General features: G+C 42.1%; 1 protein-coding gene across 4 annotated transcripts in view; it reads left to right on the plus strand.

Moving 5' to 3' along the window:
- Positions 1-245: 245 nt before the first annotated feature.
- The window catches only part of DNAJA4 (DnaJ heat shock protein family (Hsp40) member A4), a 404,528-nt gene continuing 385,654 nt past the window's right edge, over positions 246-19,119 (plus strand). Inside the window, exons 1-2 of one of the 4 annotated variants that reach the window (XM_044077833.1) lie at positions 246-465; positions 13,190-13,328. In XM_044077833.1, the coding sequence (XP_043933768.1) occupies positions 13,197-13,328 (132 nt within the window). In that variant the 5' untranslated portion in view covers positions 246-465; positions 13,190-13,196. Of the gene's footprint in view, positions 466-1,565; positions 2,249-9,245; positions 10,085-13,189; positions 13,329-19,119 lie in introns of those variants that run through there. The other 3 variants (XM_044077832.1, XM_044077835.1, XM_044077836.1) reach the window with 3 other exon arrangements.

The following is a 19,119-nucleotide window of genomic DNA, read 5'->3' on the forward strand; positions in this document are numbered from 1 at the left end:
AACGCTGTGCTTATAAAATTATTTGTTTCCTGTATTTTATTGCAGTAAGTGTTGGTCTTCCTATGTTCAAGATACTACAAACGGATAGGCTGTTGATGGACGTTCACATTAAAACAGCATACAGGGGAACTACTACACACATGAACATAGTAAAACTGCTCTGAAAAGAAGATGGGGAGGCGGAGCAAAGCTCATATGGGATATGCTGTCATTGATTTTCTGATACTCTAGAAGCTTCTGGAATTGCCTGACGTTAACTCGGTAGTAATTTGGTGGCTTCTCTAGAAATTTCTGTAGCCAATATATTGAGGAGGTTGTGGTCATTAGCAGTCCCATAAAACGCTTTAGGTTAGGTTGTTTAAAAGTACGAGCAGTTAAGCTATCGCTAAATACACGCTTTCCATTAGTCTTTGGGTCTTCTGATAATCTTTTGATCATTTTAATTCAGAAAGTCCTTATTTAAACGTAAGTTGTTTTATTTTTATTATTATATGTTGGGTGGTATTTTTGTCTTTTTTACGTAAACTAATTTGCTTTTTAAATTGAGTAGTATTTTGTTTATATATATATCTGTGTTTATAAATGTTTATAGTTGTAGTACTCTTAATGGGATTTTTCAATGGATCGTGCCTTACAAAGAAAGTATAATTAACTTTAGTGTGGATTAGGATAACATGAACGTTTTTAGTGTAATTTCGGACTTATAATGCTGAGGGTTTATGTTGATGGTTTGACTGGAATATGTCTGAACATATAAAATGAAGTTTCTGTATTGTATGCAAACTCGATCTGGTAATTTTGTTTCCTTTGAAATCAGCAGATGTTAATTCTTTGTTAGAGGTCTCCCAAGAACACTAGCTTGATAGGAAATGCTTGCCTTTCCATGGCTAGGAACACTAAATTGGCTCCATCAATTATTATCTGTTATATTGTAACGAATATGACATATTGCCTAGCTGCGGTTTTTCCGTTTTCTTGGGTGTAGGGCTGGCAAAGTAGATGGGCTTGTGGCTTCTGCTGTGTCTTGGCATGTAATCTCTCGGCGTGAACACTGAATTAAATCCACACATACACCGAAGAGGCGTGCACTGTTTTAAGAGTGTTAACCTGTAAAATTGGGGTTGCTCCTAGCAGGTAACAAGTATTTTGCGCTTTCACGCTCATGATAGGAGGTGGTATTTTTCAAAAGTCCTTTTAAACCAGTGGTGTCTGTGGGTCGTCTTTATTTCTTCTAGGCATTACTGCGTGTGTGAGAGAATGCGAATATTTGAAAAGGGCTGCCGTTGTTTGTGGGTCCCCCGCCGCCCCCAGCTATGCTGTATGCGCGAGAACGAGAACAAGTGTTTGAAAAAAAACCGCTTCTGTAGAGAAGCGGGTTAGTCCTGATGGCATCCCTTTACTGTAGACCTGGGGTACTACTATGAAAATTTGTCTAGGGGAGCGAGAGCTTCCCCTATTTTCTTCAGTAGGTGTCGTGGGATATTTTGTATCCACTGGAGCTGTCACGAACTCATCTGAAGGACACCACTCAGGAGTGCAGCACTCCACCTAAGCTGCACTAGTGTCAGCATAGTATGAGCATACGACCTACCTGATGGGGAATTTTTGCGCCAGAGGTGGGTGTGCTGCCTTTTGAGCTCTTATGTGCGTAATACATTCCGACACTCCAGACTATTCAGCACAGGTCATCTCTCCTCATTTCCCTATAACTGCAATATGTTAAAGTAAAAATATTTATTCTACCAGATTTAGGGTAGCAGTCAATTTATGCAACTGACGCAGCAATGTTTTGGGGCCAAGTGACGTAAGTTTTTACATTACTGACCATATTAAATGTCCTCTCTGGTTCAGTGTTGGATTGTGGCGAAGAGGAGACAGTCTGCGTTATTGAAACATTGGCAGATCTTGTACTGCAGGACCACCAAACACTGTGGACTAGTAATTCAGGGAAGTGGAAATGCCTGATCTATATGGCCACTCAGTCATCCGATACACAGCTTGCAACAAAACACAGAAGCAACAAAATATAAAGAGAAAGTGCCAGTAACTGCAGTAGTGGATGAAAGTTGTAGTTTCATTGCAGGATCAAGTAAGGTACCTTACGTTCTGTGGCAAAGGCAGAACTGCAGTGTAAGACTGCCTGTCAAGAAGTTTCTGCACTTACTGCCCTCCCAATTGGCAGTATGACACAAGCAGCCTACCCCCTAATTGGCAGCATGGCACAAGCAACCTATACTGAAATGTGGGGGTAAGTTCTTTTATTCTAGATAGCACAGATTTCTGTTTGTCATGCCTGGTTGCAGCATTGTCTAAGTTGCTAGGTTGCTCCCTGGAGTGGTAAAAGTCTAGAGATTCAAATGGCTTGGCCATTTCCATGGACACTATCAGGCATGCTGAGGTACCAAAGTATATATCTGATGTTGTAAATCTGTTTATTCATTACCATTTGGACCTCTGTTCCATCCTCTGAACCGATACGGCCGTTTCCAAGCCCGCACCAGCCAAAAACTCTCAGCTAAGACCTACCCGTAATGCCCCTCTCCTAGTTGCTTCAGATCTTGTTTGCCGCATTCCTAGTCAGACGTGCTAGCCATTTGTTTCAAAGCTAAGTAGAAAATTGTTAAAACAGTTTCTCTTCAAAATTATTTAATTTTTAGTCAAGTTAGACGTTTCTCACTATCGCCTATAATCTAAATCTATTTTCTACCCTTTTCCTTGGTAATTTAATTTTTTTACCTTTATTGGCATTGTACCTCTCTCCTGTCTTTGACAGGCCTTTTCTTTTTACTAGTGGTATCTTTTTAAAATAACATAATTGGTATTTTCTGCCTTAATTTTTCTATAGGATAGCCTTGTTGCCTTACTATGTCCAACAAAGCCAAGTTGGGATTTAAACAGTGTGACAAGTGTGGACGTAAGATGCCTAATTCAGATACACATGTTCGTTGTGTCTACTGTTTGGGCGTGGATCATATTAAAGCTGTGACAGAATGTAAACATAAACCTATCTTAAAAAGACACCATTTTCGGAGGCTCTATCTGAGTCGGAGGTCTCTCCCCCTCTGAAGAACAAAAAACATAAGGAAAAAACAGATTACTCAAGATACCTTTCTCAGAGGCTGTGTCTGGTTCAGAGGTCTCACCCCCCTCCAAAAAACAAAAAAATAAGGACAAACTGAGTCACTCGGGTCCTGCATCTCAGTCTGTTACGGAACAGAGTCAGCTCTGTGATTCGGCACCCTTGGCGCAGACCTCTTCGGCACCCATTTCTGTGTCTTTCTCTATCTGTGCCATCCATTATATTGACCCCTATTTTGGTTCCGGACCTTGACACTACTGACCGGTGCTGTCCTTGGATCCGATATCAGCTTCGATGACTGTACCTGCTTTGGCACCATCTCCAGCCACAGTGCCAACAGTTTCTTCGGCTCCAAAACTCAAATACCTGCCAAGGACAAGATACTTCCACTCCAGTGCATACTGTCTCGGTTCTGCAGTGTTTTCCCTGTCGGCACAATCCACCCTTGCTGCATCGGCTCCAGTGGAACTGATGCTCTCCTGAAGCAGTACTTGGACCATCCATACCTTGGTACTTGGCCTGGAGCCAGTTTTCTTGCTGGCGCTATGTCCACGGCTCTGACGGCTTCCAGTTCTCTCAGAGCTCCTCATCCTCATGGTGAGGTGTGACCCCAGTTCCGAACTTCCATCCCTCCTCAGATGGGCCTGCTGTACAGGTAGTAGACTCTCAGTCAGCACCATTGACATCAGTATTGGAACCCTCCCCTAGCATGCACCTTTCCCAACCCTCTGTTTCGTGACCCTGGGCATGGGAGTCATAAGAACTCTCTTTGAAGGGAACACCTTCTCCGGAGTCGTCCTCAGAAGATCCCACCGGAGGGCCACCCCGGAAGAAACGGTGCAAGAGGAAGCACCTTGATTCACTGGAGGAATCTGTCACCAAAGACACTGATTGTGATGAGGGGGAAGGGTCCCCACGGTCTTCCCCAGACGACCTCTCATTCGGAGACCTTCTCAAAATCCTCAAGCAGTGGGGAGACTGGACGTCCTATAACCCTTCTTCTGAGGAATGTGTGCTCCTGCAGGCCTTCCGTGCCTGGCCATCTGTTTCCTGGGTGACTCCACCGGCAGATGACCTTGTTAAAATCATTGTGCAGTGTGCCTGGAAGGCCCTGGACAATGTAGAACCTGTCCCTCAGAGGCCAGACAAAAATTTTATCTACACCTGAAGACCAGCCCCACTGGTTCTAGCAGTTGACAATTGATTCTGTGGTTGTGGCGATGGCCACTAGGAGGGAACTGGCAGAAAATAGTACCACCGTCCATCCTCCAAACAAAGAGTCCCGGACCATGGACAGACAAGGGAAATGGACCTATGCTTCAGTGACATTCATCATTTGGTTGCTGTTCTGTCTGGCACACTTTACTCGCTTCCAAAGAGACCTAATTTCTGAAATGTCTCCCTCTTTGGGTGGGGTACTACCTGATGAGGTCCGTGATGCTGTCGTCTCGCAGCTAGCTACCCTTGAATCCATCTCTAACTCATCGATGCATTTGATATCTCACTCCACTGAGGGGGCAGCTTGAGCTGCTGCATCAGGCGTTGTCATGAGACGTAATGCTTGGATGCAGTTGTGTGACTTCGCAGATCCCTTTAAATCTTCCTTCGTCAATGCACCTGTCGACAAATCTGCAGTTTTTGGATCCAAAGTATGAGACACTTACACATAGTGAGAAAGATGGAAATACCTTGTCTGTTGTGGACATACGCCTTTCCAACCCCCAGAGGTCCTACTCCAGGAACCAGAAGGGATGAAAATGTGGTTCAAGAAATACCAAGGACCTTTTCGTGACACTCGTGTTGAACAATCCCCCCAGGTAGAGGGGGCAACTCATATGGAAGATGTCCTTTTTCGGGGTAGAGGGGTCCTTGTAACCAGGGTGCTAGAGATTCTTTCTCTGGCAGAGCCTACCAGCGCTCCTGAGCAGCGGCCTGATTGCTCTCCTCTGGAAGCAGTCGAGGTTTTTTCGCTGCATCTACCAGACTGGCATCTTATTCCTACCGATGTTTGGGTGCAGAGAATAATATCCAGAGGCTACCAAATACCATTTGATTTAACTCCCATCCCTGATGTACCTACCGATGTTTGGGTGCAGAGAATAATAACCAGAGGCTACCAAATACCATTTGATTTAACTCCCATCCCTGATGTACCACCCAATCAGAGGGAATTAGCAGCCTTAGAAATAGAAAAGCTGCTAAGGAAAAGAGCCATCCAACCAGTACCACCAGATCAGACAGGATCCAGGTTTTACTCAAGGTTCTTTTCAGTGCCAAAAAAGACAGGGGGACTGTAGACCAATCCTGGAACTCAGCCTATTGAACAAATTTATCAAACTTCAAAATTTCTGGATGGTCACGATATAGTCCATTCTCCCCTTCCTAGGGAGGGATAACTGGATGTGCTCATAGACCTCCAGGATGCATACTACCCCATAAAGATGGATCACTGCTCCAGGAGGTTTCTCCGCTCTCTGCTGGGAGCCAATCACTACCAGTTCAGGGCACTGCCATTCGGTCTCTCGACAGCCCATTGAGAGTTCACTAAATGAATGACAGTTGTGGTAGCTCATCTTTGACTACAAGTATTTCAGTTGTTTCCCTATCTAGACTATTGGCTTCTTACCGCTCCGACCAGGAATTTTCTTACACTCAAGGTCTCTCTCCGCTTGGTGATTACAATTAACAAGGACAAATCTCAATGTCTCCAGCGAAGACACTGGAATTCATTGGAGCCGTCTTCAACACAACATTCTGTCAAGCTTCTCTCACCCCTCAGAGGTTTTCAAACATAACGCACCAAATCTAAGACCTTCTTCCTCAGACCTATGTACCAGCACGTCTTGTACTGCAACTCTTAGGCTCCATGGCGGCTGGCATTACGTTGGTACCACTGGTGAGACTGCACATGAGAATCCTACAGTGGCTCTTCCGCACAATGGTCATTGCTAATTTACCCACTCAACCACATGTTACTACTTTCAAACAGTTGCAAGGTAGAAATGTTATGTCCAAGGCACCTGGTCCCCCCATGGAGGCCAATGTGCACATAAATGTTCTGGAACTGAGGGCAGTTCTCCTAGCATTGCAAGTGTTCCATGCGTCCCTACTCTCTGGGACCATTGCAGTTCAGTCAGACAACATGTCGATTGTCTGGTATATCAACAAGCAAGGCGGAACCAGGTCTTACTCCCTGTGTCGGGAAGTCATGAGGATTTGGCACTGTGCGATAGCATCCAACCGCTTCCTTATAGCAACACACATTCCTGGGAGTTCCAACCTTATTATGGACAATCTGAGCAAGAACATCCTGATGCCTCGCGAGTGGTCTGTCAACCTGTAACAGTGGATTGGGTCTTCCAACGCTGGGGTAAGCCTTGCTGCGACCTGTTTGCTTCCCCCCTAAACTACAAATGCAGAAGCTGTTTTTCCTTGACCCCCCCCCCCCCCAGGGGGAACCACCAAGGGACGCTCTAATGCATGATTGGCCACTGGGTCTTCCCCATGGCCTCATCTGATTCACAGTCCGTGGATCCTTGTTCATTTCCAAAACCTGTTATCCTCGGGGACTGATTAATCCAAACCTGCGCAGTCTCAAGCTCACAGTTTGGTTCCTTCACTTCAATGATTGCCAGGCTGCCTGACATCCCATCTCCTATTCGTGAAATTCTTCTGGCTTCACACAAACCTTCCACTAGGAACGTTTATTCTAGTAAATGGATTAGGTTCTCTATTTGGGCCAAAGATCAGAACTTAGACCCGGTCTCTGTGCCTATTCAAAAGATCCTAAAATACCTGACTACTGTTTTGCATGCAGGAGCTTCAGCTTCGACAATCACTGTACATTTAGCAGCTATCGCCAATTTTCATAATCTTGATAATTCTTCAGTTATGTCACACTGCCTATGCAAGTTCTTTTTAAAATGAGTATTACATGTTAAACCTCCGGTCAAGCCTCCCTTAGAACCCTGGGACTTGACTTTGATACTCCAGTCTCTCGTAGGTTCTCCTTTTGAGCCTTTCCATGTGATTTGCAGTTTTTGTCATGGAAAACCTTACTTCTAGTGGCACTTACCTCAGTGGGAAGAGTATCTGAGCTGCAGGCTTTGAATGTCAAGAGACATACTTTATCTTCCACATGGTGACCCTTTGTACTGACCCTTCTTTCTTGTCCAAGGTCATTTCTGGCTAGTATCTGAGCTGCAGGCTTTGAATGTCAAGAGACTTACTTTATCTTCCACATGTATAGGGTGACCCTTCGTACTGACCCTTCTTTCTTGTCCAAGGTCCTTTCTGGCTTTTCCATTAACCAATCTATTGACCTGCCGGTTTTTCTTCCCTCCGCATTCTAACAGAAGGGAGTACCTTTTGCACACCCTTGATCTGCATCGGCAGCTCCGTTATTTGGACAGGACTAAAGCTTTCTGGAAAGCAGCTCAGTTGTTTGTGGCCTCTGCAGGACCCAGATTGAGTAAATCTGTTTCCAAAGTGACTTTATCCTCCTGGCTTAGAAATGTCATTACCTTTTATCTACCAACAGAATAAGCTATCCTTACCTTCCAGAATAAAGACTCATTCTACCAGATCTATGGCTACTTCTTCATTCCAGAGCCTCTATGGATGATATCTGCACAGCAGCCATTTGGGCAAGACCTCATACTTTTATATCATTACAAATTGGATTTGGTCTCCAGAGGGCTAGCATCTTTTGGTTCTGTGGTGCTCAGGAATATCCTTCCTTAGGGCCACCCAGGACTCAAGTAGTTGAGGACTCTGTCCTAATGGTAATGAGTAAACAAAGATTTACAACATCAGATAAAGAAGCTATGTCTTACCATAATGTTCCATCTGTGTTGTAGATATTTGTTCGTTCATTACGTCCTGCCCTCCTTCCCCCTGCCTGGAGTCCTGGTGGACTTTAGGAACTCCTGGTTAGGGTATTTGCTCAGACAGAGCCTTCTATTTTTTTCTATTATTACATCTATTATCTAAGGGTGGGCAAACTCAATCTGAAGTAACTAGGAGAGGGGCATTATGGTAAGTCTTAGCTGAGTTTTTGGCTGGTGCCAGCTTGGAAATGGCAGTATCTGTTCTGAGGACTGAACCAAGGTCCTAATGGTAATGAATGAACAAAGATCTACAACACAGATGGAACATTATGGTAAGACATAACTTATTTTTTCTCTAGCTTCTTTGAAGTTGTGTAAGACTTTTCCTAAGTGTACTCCCCATACTTTGGCCTCCAATTAAGGGCCCCATCCCTGTATGGGTTCTGTTACCTTCAAGCTTTGACTCAACCCCCTTTCGAGCCTACAGCCACAGCAGAATTAATGTTTTTGTTTGGGGAAAACCCATTTCCTGGTCGCCATTACATCACCTAAACCGGTATCAGAGCTCCATGTGCTTTCTTCCCAGTCACCTTAACTGATTTTCATAAAAATAAAGTATTCTTTTGGGGTAACTCTTCTGCCTAAGGTGGTGTCAGGCAAATCTTAACCAGTCAGTTAACCTGTCTTGTCTTTCCAACAAGAGAATACATGCTTCATTTGTTAGATTGTTAGACAACTCAGATTCTACATTCACAGAACTAAAGATTCTGGAAAGTCAGAACAACTGTCTTTTTCCAAGGCTAATTTGGGCAAAGCACTATATCTAAAGTAATCTTGGCCACGTAATCCACCAGATCTACGGCTTTATCTGCCTTTTAGTCCAGAGTGTCTATAGTTGACATTTGTGTAGCTACTACATGGTCCAGTGTTCATACTTTTGTAACTCATTACACACATTGGACACTTATGTTGGAATTGCAGCACATGGCTCCTCTGTACTTGAGGAATATTCTTCCCTGAGGACCACTCATGGTTACTCTAGCTGGGGGACTGTCCCATCAGTTGAGGAATGGGTGAAAAAGACTGCATCGGATATTAGTTTTGTACTCGCCATAGCTCTGCATTTGTGTTGTCTGGTCTCATCCTTCACCTTCCCACACTTCAACCTCCCTGCTTTTTGATACCCTCCTGGTATGTCCTGAGGGTTTTTCCCTGTCAGTCTTGATATGTGAACTCCAGGGTTCCTTTTTTCCTTTTCCTTCCTTGGCTTTAGTCGAGTTAGTGTTTCAGAGAATGAATGGTATAACTTTTTTTTTTTTTTTTCATGTTATGGTTAGGTGTCTGTGGGACAATCTCTGTCTAAGGTAAGTGAGGAAAAGATGCTTATGGGTAAGGAGAGGAGCTCAAGCTATGGAACCTAAAGTCTGACAAAAGTGGCAGAGGATGGATTTGTCAAATCAAAGATCATCAGTTGAAGGATGAAAACTGACAGCAGATGCAGAAGTATTTTGAGTAATTTTTTTTTTAATGATTATTTCACGTGGAGCTTTTAAAATACTGAAGATGCTGCAGTGAGTAATTTGTACTGTGAATGGTAAAATGCATCAGTATGGATTATGTAGATGTGCCCTTAATAAGACTATTATTAAAGGCTGTAAATTGTTGTAGTCAGATGCATTTTTGTGGTTATAGAGGCAGTTATCAGTGAGCTTAACTCATCAGTACAAAAGTTAACCGTACTGTTACTAAGAAATAGAACTTCAAATCCAGACCTCTCTACTTCAGCCACGTTAACTAGTACACAGGCTGAACTTTTTACTTTACACACACCGTGTTTGGATGAGGGGACCAGCACTGACCAATTGGATCAACAGGAAGCGCCAAGGGGGCATGGTTACATATGCCCGTGGATTGTTTCTCGGGCTTGAAAGAGGAGAGAGACGACAGGCCAGAGCTGAAACGACACTGAAAAAAAACATGTACACAATTTTGGACACTTTAACTGTATAATATTTTTTAAACAAGTCACTTTCACTAAAGCAGGAACCAAAAGGACTTCGAATATGGAAGTTGCCTATGGGAATTGACATAGGCTCTTCTGCGTATCAGGAGTTGGTGGAATTGTTCAACAAAATGGGGCTGGCTGTGTTGGACATTATCATCAGGAACAATACAAGTAAGTTGACTAAAATGGAAAAAGAAATTAATACTTTAAATCAGAATATAGTAAACAATCTTTTTTCTGAGTACTTGGATAATTTAAAATCAAATACTTTAAAATTTAGATAAATTTGTTAAAAATAACATCAATACTAAATGCAAAAAACTTATTAGGGGCTATAACGACTATCAAAATGAACAGGCCAACCCAGTAGACCACAACATTAAAAAGGTGAATTTGGTTCAAAGTTGATGCAAGACATGGTGTCATTAATAATTTTGTTAATGACTTGGATGCACCATATGAGGACAGTGATAGTTTTTAGATCAATCTCGAACCCAGGAGGTCAGAGCGTTTGCAGAACTTGGAAGGGGGGTCCACGCAATCGACAGTGTGGCATATCACCACTACAGTGTTTATTACAACAAGAGTCCGGGGGGGGGAAGAAACGTAGTGTTTGTGACTCTTAAGAGACTATGACATTACTTTGTATTGTGATACACCAGCTGATTGTTTGGTGTGTGATCTTTAAAAAAGATGATTTCATAATTTACAATTTTAGTGAACTAATACTTAATGATACTTATCAGTTTATTTAGTAAATGTTTTACGTTTCCTTGTTTTTGTTTGGATGTGGCGGATGCTCTTACTAGTCTGAAATTGTTCACTAGAGAGCTGAACTTCAAGTTTGTTTTTCAATGGTCACATTAACAACCGTGGGGTTGTAAAATTAGAGGAAAACTCTTTCCTCCCAAAAATAATGTGGATGTTATGTTATTTGAAAAACTGTGAGAATGAGTTGATATAAATACTAGTATGAACGTGACAATCTTAGTAATAAGAGAAAGGCATTATACTACTTGTCTAGGAATAGCAACTTGTGTTTAATGAAACCTGACAAAGGAAGGGGGCCTAGTCATTATGTCTCATTATGACTATGCGTTTAAGATGTGTGAAATTCTTAATGACCCCCTCACTTACAGTAGGGTTACCAAGAATGAGATTAACAGGGCTTATGCTAAAATCCATCTACACCTTCTGGATGCACTATTTCAGGGTGCTCTAGATGAGAATGAGTTCAAGTTCCTTTCAGTAGAACATCCTGTCACACCAGTAATTTTGGGGATTCCCAAAATTCACAACTGTTTATTGCAGTAAGGGGATCTAAAACTGACCCACTTGCTACTTTTGTGAATGAGATGACCAAGGTTCTGGGTGAGGCAGAACATAATACTGAGGGACTCGTGGCATTGTTTAGATCGGCTTAGAGCTATTGGAGCATCTGACACTTTCTTACTATTAACGTAATAAATTTATTTTCTATTATACCCCATGAGGAGGAGTTACTTTTTTTTTTTTTGTGAAAGTTTGAGAAGTAAAGTGATTGATAAATCAAGGATAAATACCTTGGTAGACCTTATGGAACTTACATTACAGAACACTTTTTTCTTAGTTTTGAGGGTGAGATATACCATCAAATTTCAGGTGTGGCCATGGAAGTGAAATGCGCTCCCGTGTTTGCCAACCTAGTACTCTTGCATTGGGAAGAAACTTTTTTTATTTTTTTCTTCCCAATTTATGTCCAAGATCCTGTTATACAACAGGTTTTTGGACGATGTTTTGATTTTTTGTGGCAAGGTAATGAACTTGAAGCAACAAATTTTGTGGATTTTTTGAACAACACTACTTTGTTCCTTAAGTTTACTAGTTATGGCATCCAGTTGAAACCAACTTTCTTGACATCCATTTGACCAAGGAAAGGGGAGTATTACACAGTAATAGACATAGAAAGAAAACTTTCCAATTCTGTTTTACACTTTGACAGTTGTCACCCCTTTCATCAAAAGAAGGGAATTAAGGGTCAGATGGTTAGATTGTCAAGACTTGAATGATAATTATAATTTTTAAAAATTGGCTATATAAACTAGTAGGGATGTTCTTAGAAGGGGCTACCCCCTAAAACTATTATTGAAAGTTAGGCATGAGGTACTTAAGAGGAATACTGTATTTCAGCTTATGCTGTGTTCTGAAATTGTGAAGAAGTCCTCAAACAATGAGACAAACAATGTTAGTGTTCTGATCCTGAGGTATTACCCATATTGACAGCTATTAACAACACTTGGCAGATGGTCTCAGTGAAACTAGTAAAAATATTTTGGGATACAAGCTAAAGGTTATTTACAGCAGAGGTAGAAATATTAAAAACATTCTTGAAGATACAAAATTGAACCAACGAAGGTCCACAATGTATAAGTGTGGAGCATGTAAATTTTGCAGGTACAATAACAATGGCCCTTATGTCTCTGTTTATGGATATGATCGTATCTTATCTTCCCAGGAAGGTGCAGTTGCAACACTACTATGTTAGTGTATGTTGCTTCATGCACCAGCTGTTACAGTTTCTATGTGGGAAAGACTATAAATAGATTAAGAGACAGAATAGTGAAATATGTAAGGGCAATCAAATCTAAGAATCTGCACAATGCCCTATATATTCATAGTACAACTTGTACTAAATTTAACAAATTTATTTGTTTTGTTTAGAGATAAGGTATTGCCATGTGAAAGGGAAGGTGATGATAAATTAAAAGTAGAAAATATGGAGATTAAATGGCAACTTTGGCTTAATGCCACCACCTCCCCCCCAGGTTTGAACGACAACATAGCAATTTTGCCAATATTAAAACAAAGGGCAAGGGTTATTTAAGGCATATTTATTGCACATTTGCTGTATAACAAATATACTCTTTATACATGTATATTTTTTTAATTTATATGGTTATATAATCTGTAGAAGTGCATGTGTGATCTGCTTGAAGAAATTTTATGTTTACTTGTTTTTAGTAACCATGAGTTTTTTTTTTTAAAAAATCATTTGAATGTGATGTTGTATTTACTCAGTTTTGCTTACATCATACTATTTAAATCAAGTTGTTTGTATCCCATATTACCCTGAAGAAGCCTTCTATGAATGGTGAAAGCACTTGGTCAAGTTTATGGGACTTATTTTCTTCGTTGTGTCATTTAAATTGGAGTTTCTCTGACCGTGTTTGGGTCGTTTTTTTTTTTTTTGTTACGAGATGCATTTTTGTATTTCACTGCTTGTTGTTGCCTTTACAGAGGAAAGATGGTGAAAGAGAGAGGTTATTATGATATTTTGGGTGTTGAACCAACTGCTTCTCCCGATGAAATAAAAAAGGCGTATCGAAAGCTGGCACTGAAGTATCACCCAGACAAAAACCCAAACGAGGGTGAAAGGGTAAGTAATATCCATGACTTCAGACTGTAAAGACTTTCATGACATGCTGTGTTCTAAAATGGCATGACAGAATACCAACTGCTGAGATTTATCTTGAGGGATTTGCAGTAATGTACAGTACAGACAGGGATCTAGCCATAAGCATGTCTCTTGGTTTTGATCTCTTCAGCTGAGCATCCATATACCATTATGATATAGAATCTCATGACCTTGTCAGTAACCCTAATGGTATCTAAGCTGTAAAGAGTGCACTGAGCATTGTTTAGAGTGGTCTTGCCATTTTGCCATGAGCTTGTTCTTCAAAGACTGTTTTGGCAGTGCTAAACACTTTCAGAGTTTGTAGTATTGTACAAGTTCTAATGGCAACTTAAAGCAGGGCATCTACCTTAATTTTTCTGTGGAAGGCTAAAAGACATTACAGCTCTGTGTCTTGTAAAAGGGCGCCCACCCCCCATAATAGGCTAAGGCCCACAGGCATTAGAACATTTTGGCAATGAACTTCCCCATGTTGCACCGTCATTAATGCACCACAGTGCCCAATCTTTTTTCAGACCTTCACTGTCTCACTCAAAACTGTCCCTCCCGGCTTGCCTTTTAGATCTAATGTTGTCATTTTCATTCATTCATCAACTGATGGGTTCAGATACAAAACTCTTATCCGACTTGTCCATTTCTACCTGATCATCTGATCCTAGAACTCTTGAGCTTCTCCCTTTACCCATAACACCCCACCAACCTAATGCACCTCAGATCTCATTTGCTGCCATTAGGTATTGGATGTGGATTAGTTATCCATCTCCTGTGTAGTGAATCAGTTTTTTCCTTTTACTTTTCATCTCCCTATAATTTAGTAAATCAGGTTATTTTCTGTTTTTCAGCTACTGTTTGGTACTTTTCTTGGTATAGGTGTTTCTCTGTACTGATTACCCTTTCTACCATTGCTGGTAATTTTTCTGTCCTTTCTACTTACATTCTCTCCTTTTTTAGAGCAGTTTTGCCTAGCAAGTTGGTTGTTGATTCTCTCTGACTTTTTTGCTAAGATGTCAGAGAAACCCTCTGAAGTTCAAAAATATATTTCCTTTGGGCACAAGGTTCCCAATTTGGATGTCAACAGGGGATGAGTATACTGTCTAGGTCCAGCACATCTCTTTATGGGCTACACGATCTGCTCCCAGTTTTAACACCAAAACCTTAACAGATCACAGGAACAAGTCAGTTTTGCGAGGTCTTTTACTTTCTACATTGTCTTTGGTTGCTGGGACTCAAAGCCCCTCAAAGACAGACAAAAGTAAGACTGACTCTTTGCCTAAAGATAAGAAGTCCCAAAAAGTCTCCAGAACTATTTTCAGTATTGACTTTGGCTCCTTCAATGGAGTCTCATGCTAAGGTCCATAAAAAGTCAGATTCATTGGTTTCCAATCTGAGTTAAAAAAAAAGTCTTCTCGGATCAGTACTCTGCTACATTTACCAGACCTCATTTCATAAAGGCTTCCTTCTCCCTTCCTAGCAGGTTGCCTTAAAGGCACTTTAGGCCTTCCACCAATACAGCTTCTCTTTGATCCTCCAGAAGTTTTTCAGTCAGATGTGGACAGGATGATAATGAAGTTCCTCAGAGCACAGATACAGATATGGGGGGGGGGGGTTCTCCTGGCTCTGACACCATCTGGGCAAGTGAGACATCTGTCCACTTCCCCTATGGAATTTCCTTCTCTGATCTGACCATTTGTTTCTGGGCCTTTGCATCCAAGATCCGTGGGAGTGTCTACTTCATCTGAAGACTTACTTGCTCTGAGTCCGATGGCTCCTGAGCTGACTAGCACAGAGTACTTTGGAGCTGAAGCATCAGTGCCACATCTGTGTGTTTGGAGTAGACTCTGAAACTTCCAGCGTTTCTCCTCTGAGCCTAGGCACTGGATAGCTCAGGTCCCACTCACTCCTCGGAGTGTTGTAGGGGTTACAGGAGCCATTGATCCTGAGAGGTTCCATCTTCAGAGCAGTCAACTTTTGTTTTCCCTAGGCGTTCTGTCTTTGAGGTTGTGGAGATGATTTTCTTCTTGGCTAGAGAAGAGACAACCTGCCTCATACTGTTCTTTGCTCTGAACATCTACCATCCCTTCCACTGGGATAGCCAACCCAGACAAGCCTCTAGCTTGTCTGTCAGGACATTCTCTTTCAACACTTCCTCAGAACATCCCACTGAGGAAGTCCCTTGTAAGAGGAGACAATTGGATTCTGCCCCAAGAATCTCTCTCTCGGAGGACACTGACTGGTGAGGGGGAGGGGTCCCCCATATCATCACCTGATAATGTCTCCCTTGGAGATGTACTAGAACTCCTCAAAGAGTTGGTCTTATGACACCCCTTCCCATGAGGAATTGGTGTTCTTGTAGGCTTTTGGGTCTAGCCCATCTACTACTTGGTGATCCCCTTCCTCAGCTGATGAGCTCATTAACCTAGTCTCAGTGGGCATAGAAAGAATGGACACTGAGCCAGTACCGAAAAAGGGTAACATTCTGTCCCCTCCTAAACACTTTGCACAATGGGGCAAAGGAGTACTAGTTGGCTCCATGGTTGTGGCTGTAGCTATAAATAATGGACTAGCAGAACAGAGTTCTTCTCTCCAACTCCCTACTAGTCTATGGTATTGGACAGATTTGGGAAGAGTATATATGCTTCAACCTTTGCCCTTAGATTGCTGAATTACATGGTACATTTTATGAGACTGCAAATAGCTTTGATCAAGGAGCTTGCCAAATGTTTTTCTGGGCCCGTGTCAGAGGATGAAAACAATCTCCTCACAAATGGCCATCCTCCATTCTGTTTCAAGTGCATCCATGAGGTTGATCTGTCATGCTGTGGAAGGTACCGCATGAGTGTCTTGTTCAGGCATGGCCATCAAAAGACATGCCTGGATGCAGTTTGTGATTTTGCAGAACCATCTGTCTTCAGTGCACCATTTTTTCCTGTTTGGCCCCCAGTTTAAGGACATTCTCTTCAGGTGTGAACAAGAAGCAAAGACCCTGTCTACTGGGGGGAGGGGTGTTTCTATCCCTGTAGGAACCAGCGAGGTTGTAGAAAGATGTGGTTTAAGAAATCCTAGGATCCTTTCCAGGATTCATGTGGAAATAGTTCCCCCAGGGGCAGAGGGGGAACTCGAATAGAAGACTACATCCATGCAGCAGAGGTGGTCTGCAGAACCAGTGCTTTAGAATTTTTTTCAGGATCCATCAACGCTTCTGAGTGGAGGCCTGACTGTCCCTCACTGGAGGTAGCCGGAGGTCATTTATCTGTACACCAGAGAGTGTGGCTATCTGTCACAAAAACTTCTGGGTGCAGAGTTTCATATCCAGAGGTTATAGTATACCATTTTCCCTTGCCCTTCCCACAGTTGAGAAAAATCCTCTTCCACCCAGTCAAAAGGAAGCAACATCTGTAGAAATAAAGCTGCTAGGAAAAAGTCATCCAAGATGTCCCCCCAGACCAGAGAAGGTCTGGAACTTAGATTCTCCTTGGTGCCAAAAGACAGGGGACTTAGACCACCAATTCTGGATCCCAGCAAGTTAAATCAGTGTGTTCAGTATACAAAGTTTCGGATGATCACAGTTCACTCCATTTTGCCTCTGCTGCAAAACTACTGTTAGATGTGCTAGATCTATCATATCAAAATGAACAGGCGCTCTAGGAGATCCCCACACTTTGGCTAGGTGCCAGTTATTACCAGTTCAGAGCACTGCTATTTGGTCTCACCGCAGCCCCCAGGGTGTTCACCAAATGTGTGTCAATGGTAGCAGCCGCTTAGTTAAGACTGCTGGGATTCCAGGTGTTCCCATATCTAGAAAACTGGTTCCTTACTGCCCCAACTAGGTCTGGACTACGACAGGCACGTGACTACTTGCTTCAGTTGTGTAAGTCCAGACAACAAGAATTAATCTTTTCCAGCCCAGCTTATACTACAGACTTGAGGTTCCATGGCAGCAGCTATCACCCTTGTCCCATTGGTCATTTTCCATAAGAGAATAGACTGGGTCCATTATGCATGTCAGTCAAGGTTTCTGAAGTGTGTAAAAGATGGATTAATTCTAATCGGCTCTGTGAAGGCTTTGTTACTTTACCCAAGGCCACTGTGACTACAGGTGCCCCTACTTGGTAAGGACATTCCAAGGTTCATGGTTGCCCAAATAGGCAGTGATGCATGTCAGTGTCCTGGAAATGAGAGGTGCACTAGTGTTGGAGGCCTTTCATACATTCTTCCATCCAGGAAAAGTGCAATGCAGACAGACAATATGTTGGTAGTTTGGTACATCAACAAAAAGGGGGAACAAAATCTTACCCTCTTTGAAGCTATGAGAGTATGGTAATGGGTGATCTCTTCCAATTACTTTCTAATAGCAAAGCATATTCCAGGGAAATCCAGTGTGATTGCAGACAAACTAAGCAGATCAACTCTGCTCCCTCAAGTGGTCTCTTAACATCAGTGTGACAGAAGAAATTCTTCTATCAGTGGGGCCAGCAATTCTGCAATCTATTTGTTTCTAACCGCAAAAAAAAAAGTGCAGCAAGTTCTTTTCTGTGATGTCTCCATCGCAGAGAGGCTCTAGTTAACGATTTGGTCACCCGGGTTTCCTTTATACATGTTCACCCTTGCCACTAATTCCCCAAGTTTCTTCAGAAAACTCTTCAGTTGAAGACCATGATTATTCTCATTTGCCCATTTCTGGCCTCATCAGATTTGGTTCCCATTCCTCTGGCCTCATCTTCCACATCCACCCTGGATTCTGGATCTAACTTAGACCTTCTTTTTCACCTGACAGACATGAGTCATCCAGGCGTAACAGGTCTCAAGTTGACCGCATGGTTTCTCCAGTTCCAATGATTGCTAGATGGTTCTCCTCCCCAGTCAGTCATATTTTGTTGCATTCCCATAATGCTTCTGCTAGAAAGCTTTGCAAGAGTAAATGGAAATTTGCCCTTTGGGCCCTTGGCAAAGATCTAGAGCCTTTTTGAGCAGCTTGAATTTTTAGTTTCAATTTTCAACGAAGGAACTACTTTCTCAACTATTAGTTTAGTTGGTTGCTATTTCTAATTTTCACCTGGGCTAAAATAACTGTCTTGGCTTCTAAAATTATGCAAGGCCTTTCTCAAGGAAAGATTTTGCTTAGATCTCTGTTTTAAAAAGATCCTACTCCTCCTTGGGATTTAAATACATAAATACAATGCTTCAGGTCTTAATCTCCCTTTGAACCTTTAGTCAAAGCAGACTAAATTTTTATCTTGGAAAAACATTTTTCTAATTGCCATTACATCAGATGCAAGAGCGTCTGAACTTCATGCTCTGTTTTCAAAGCCATCTTTCCTGTTTTTGTGTGAACAAAAAAGACAAGCTGTCATTATGAACAAACTCGTCCGTTTTACGTAAGGTAGCTTCTGAGTTGAATATAAACCAGTTCATTAATCTTCAGTTTTCTTACCCAATTTTTCAAACAAAGGGGGAGTATATGTTGCACCTTTTGGATGTACATAGACAAGTTTGTCTTTAGCTTTATAGAACCAAGATTGTAGGAAATCCTGGCTAGCTATGTCTTGCTCCCGTACCAGATTAAGCAAACCAGTATCTAAAGATCTGATGTTAATCATCATTCATTTGTGATGTATGGGTTTTGGTTCCATCCTCGGAACCGACTCTACCAATATACTAGCTCACACCAGCCAGAAACTCTAAGGTTACCATAGTGCCCCACTCCTCAAGACATGTCAGCCAGCTCTCAAGCTAAGTGTTCTGTTTTTTCTCAATG

The sequence above is a fragment of the Protopterus annectens genome, chromosome 7.part0 (genome assembly GCF_019279795.1).
Source record: "Protopterus annectens isolate FY-2018-M chromosome 7.part0, PAN1.0, whole genome shotgun sequence".
NCBI classification, from domain to species: Eukaryota; Metazoa; Chordata; order Ceratodontiformes; family Protopteridae; genus Protopterus; species Protopterus annectens.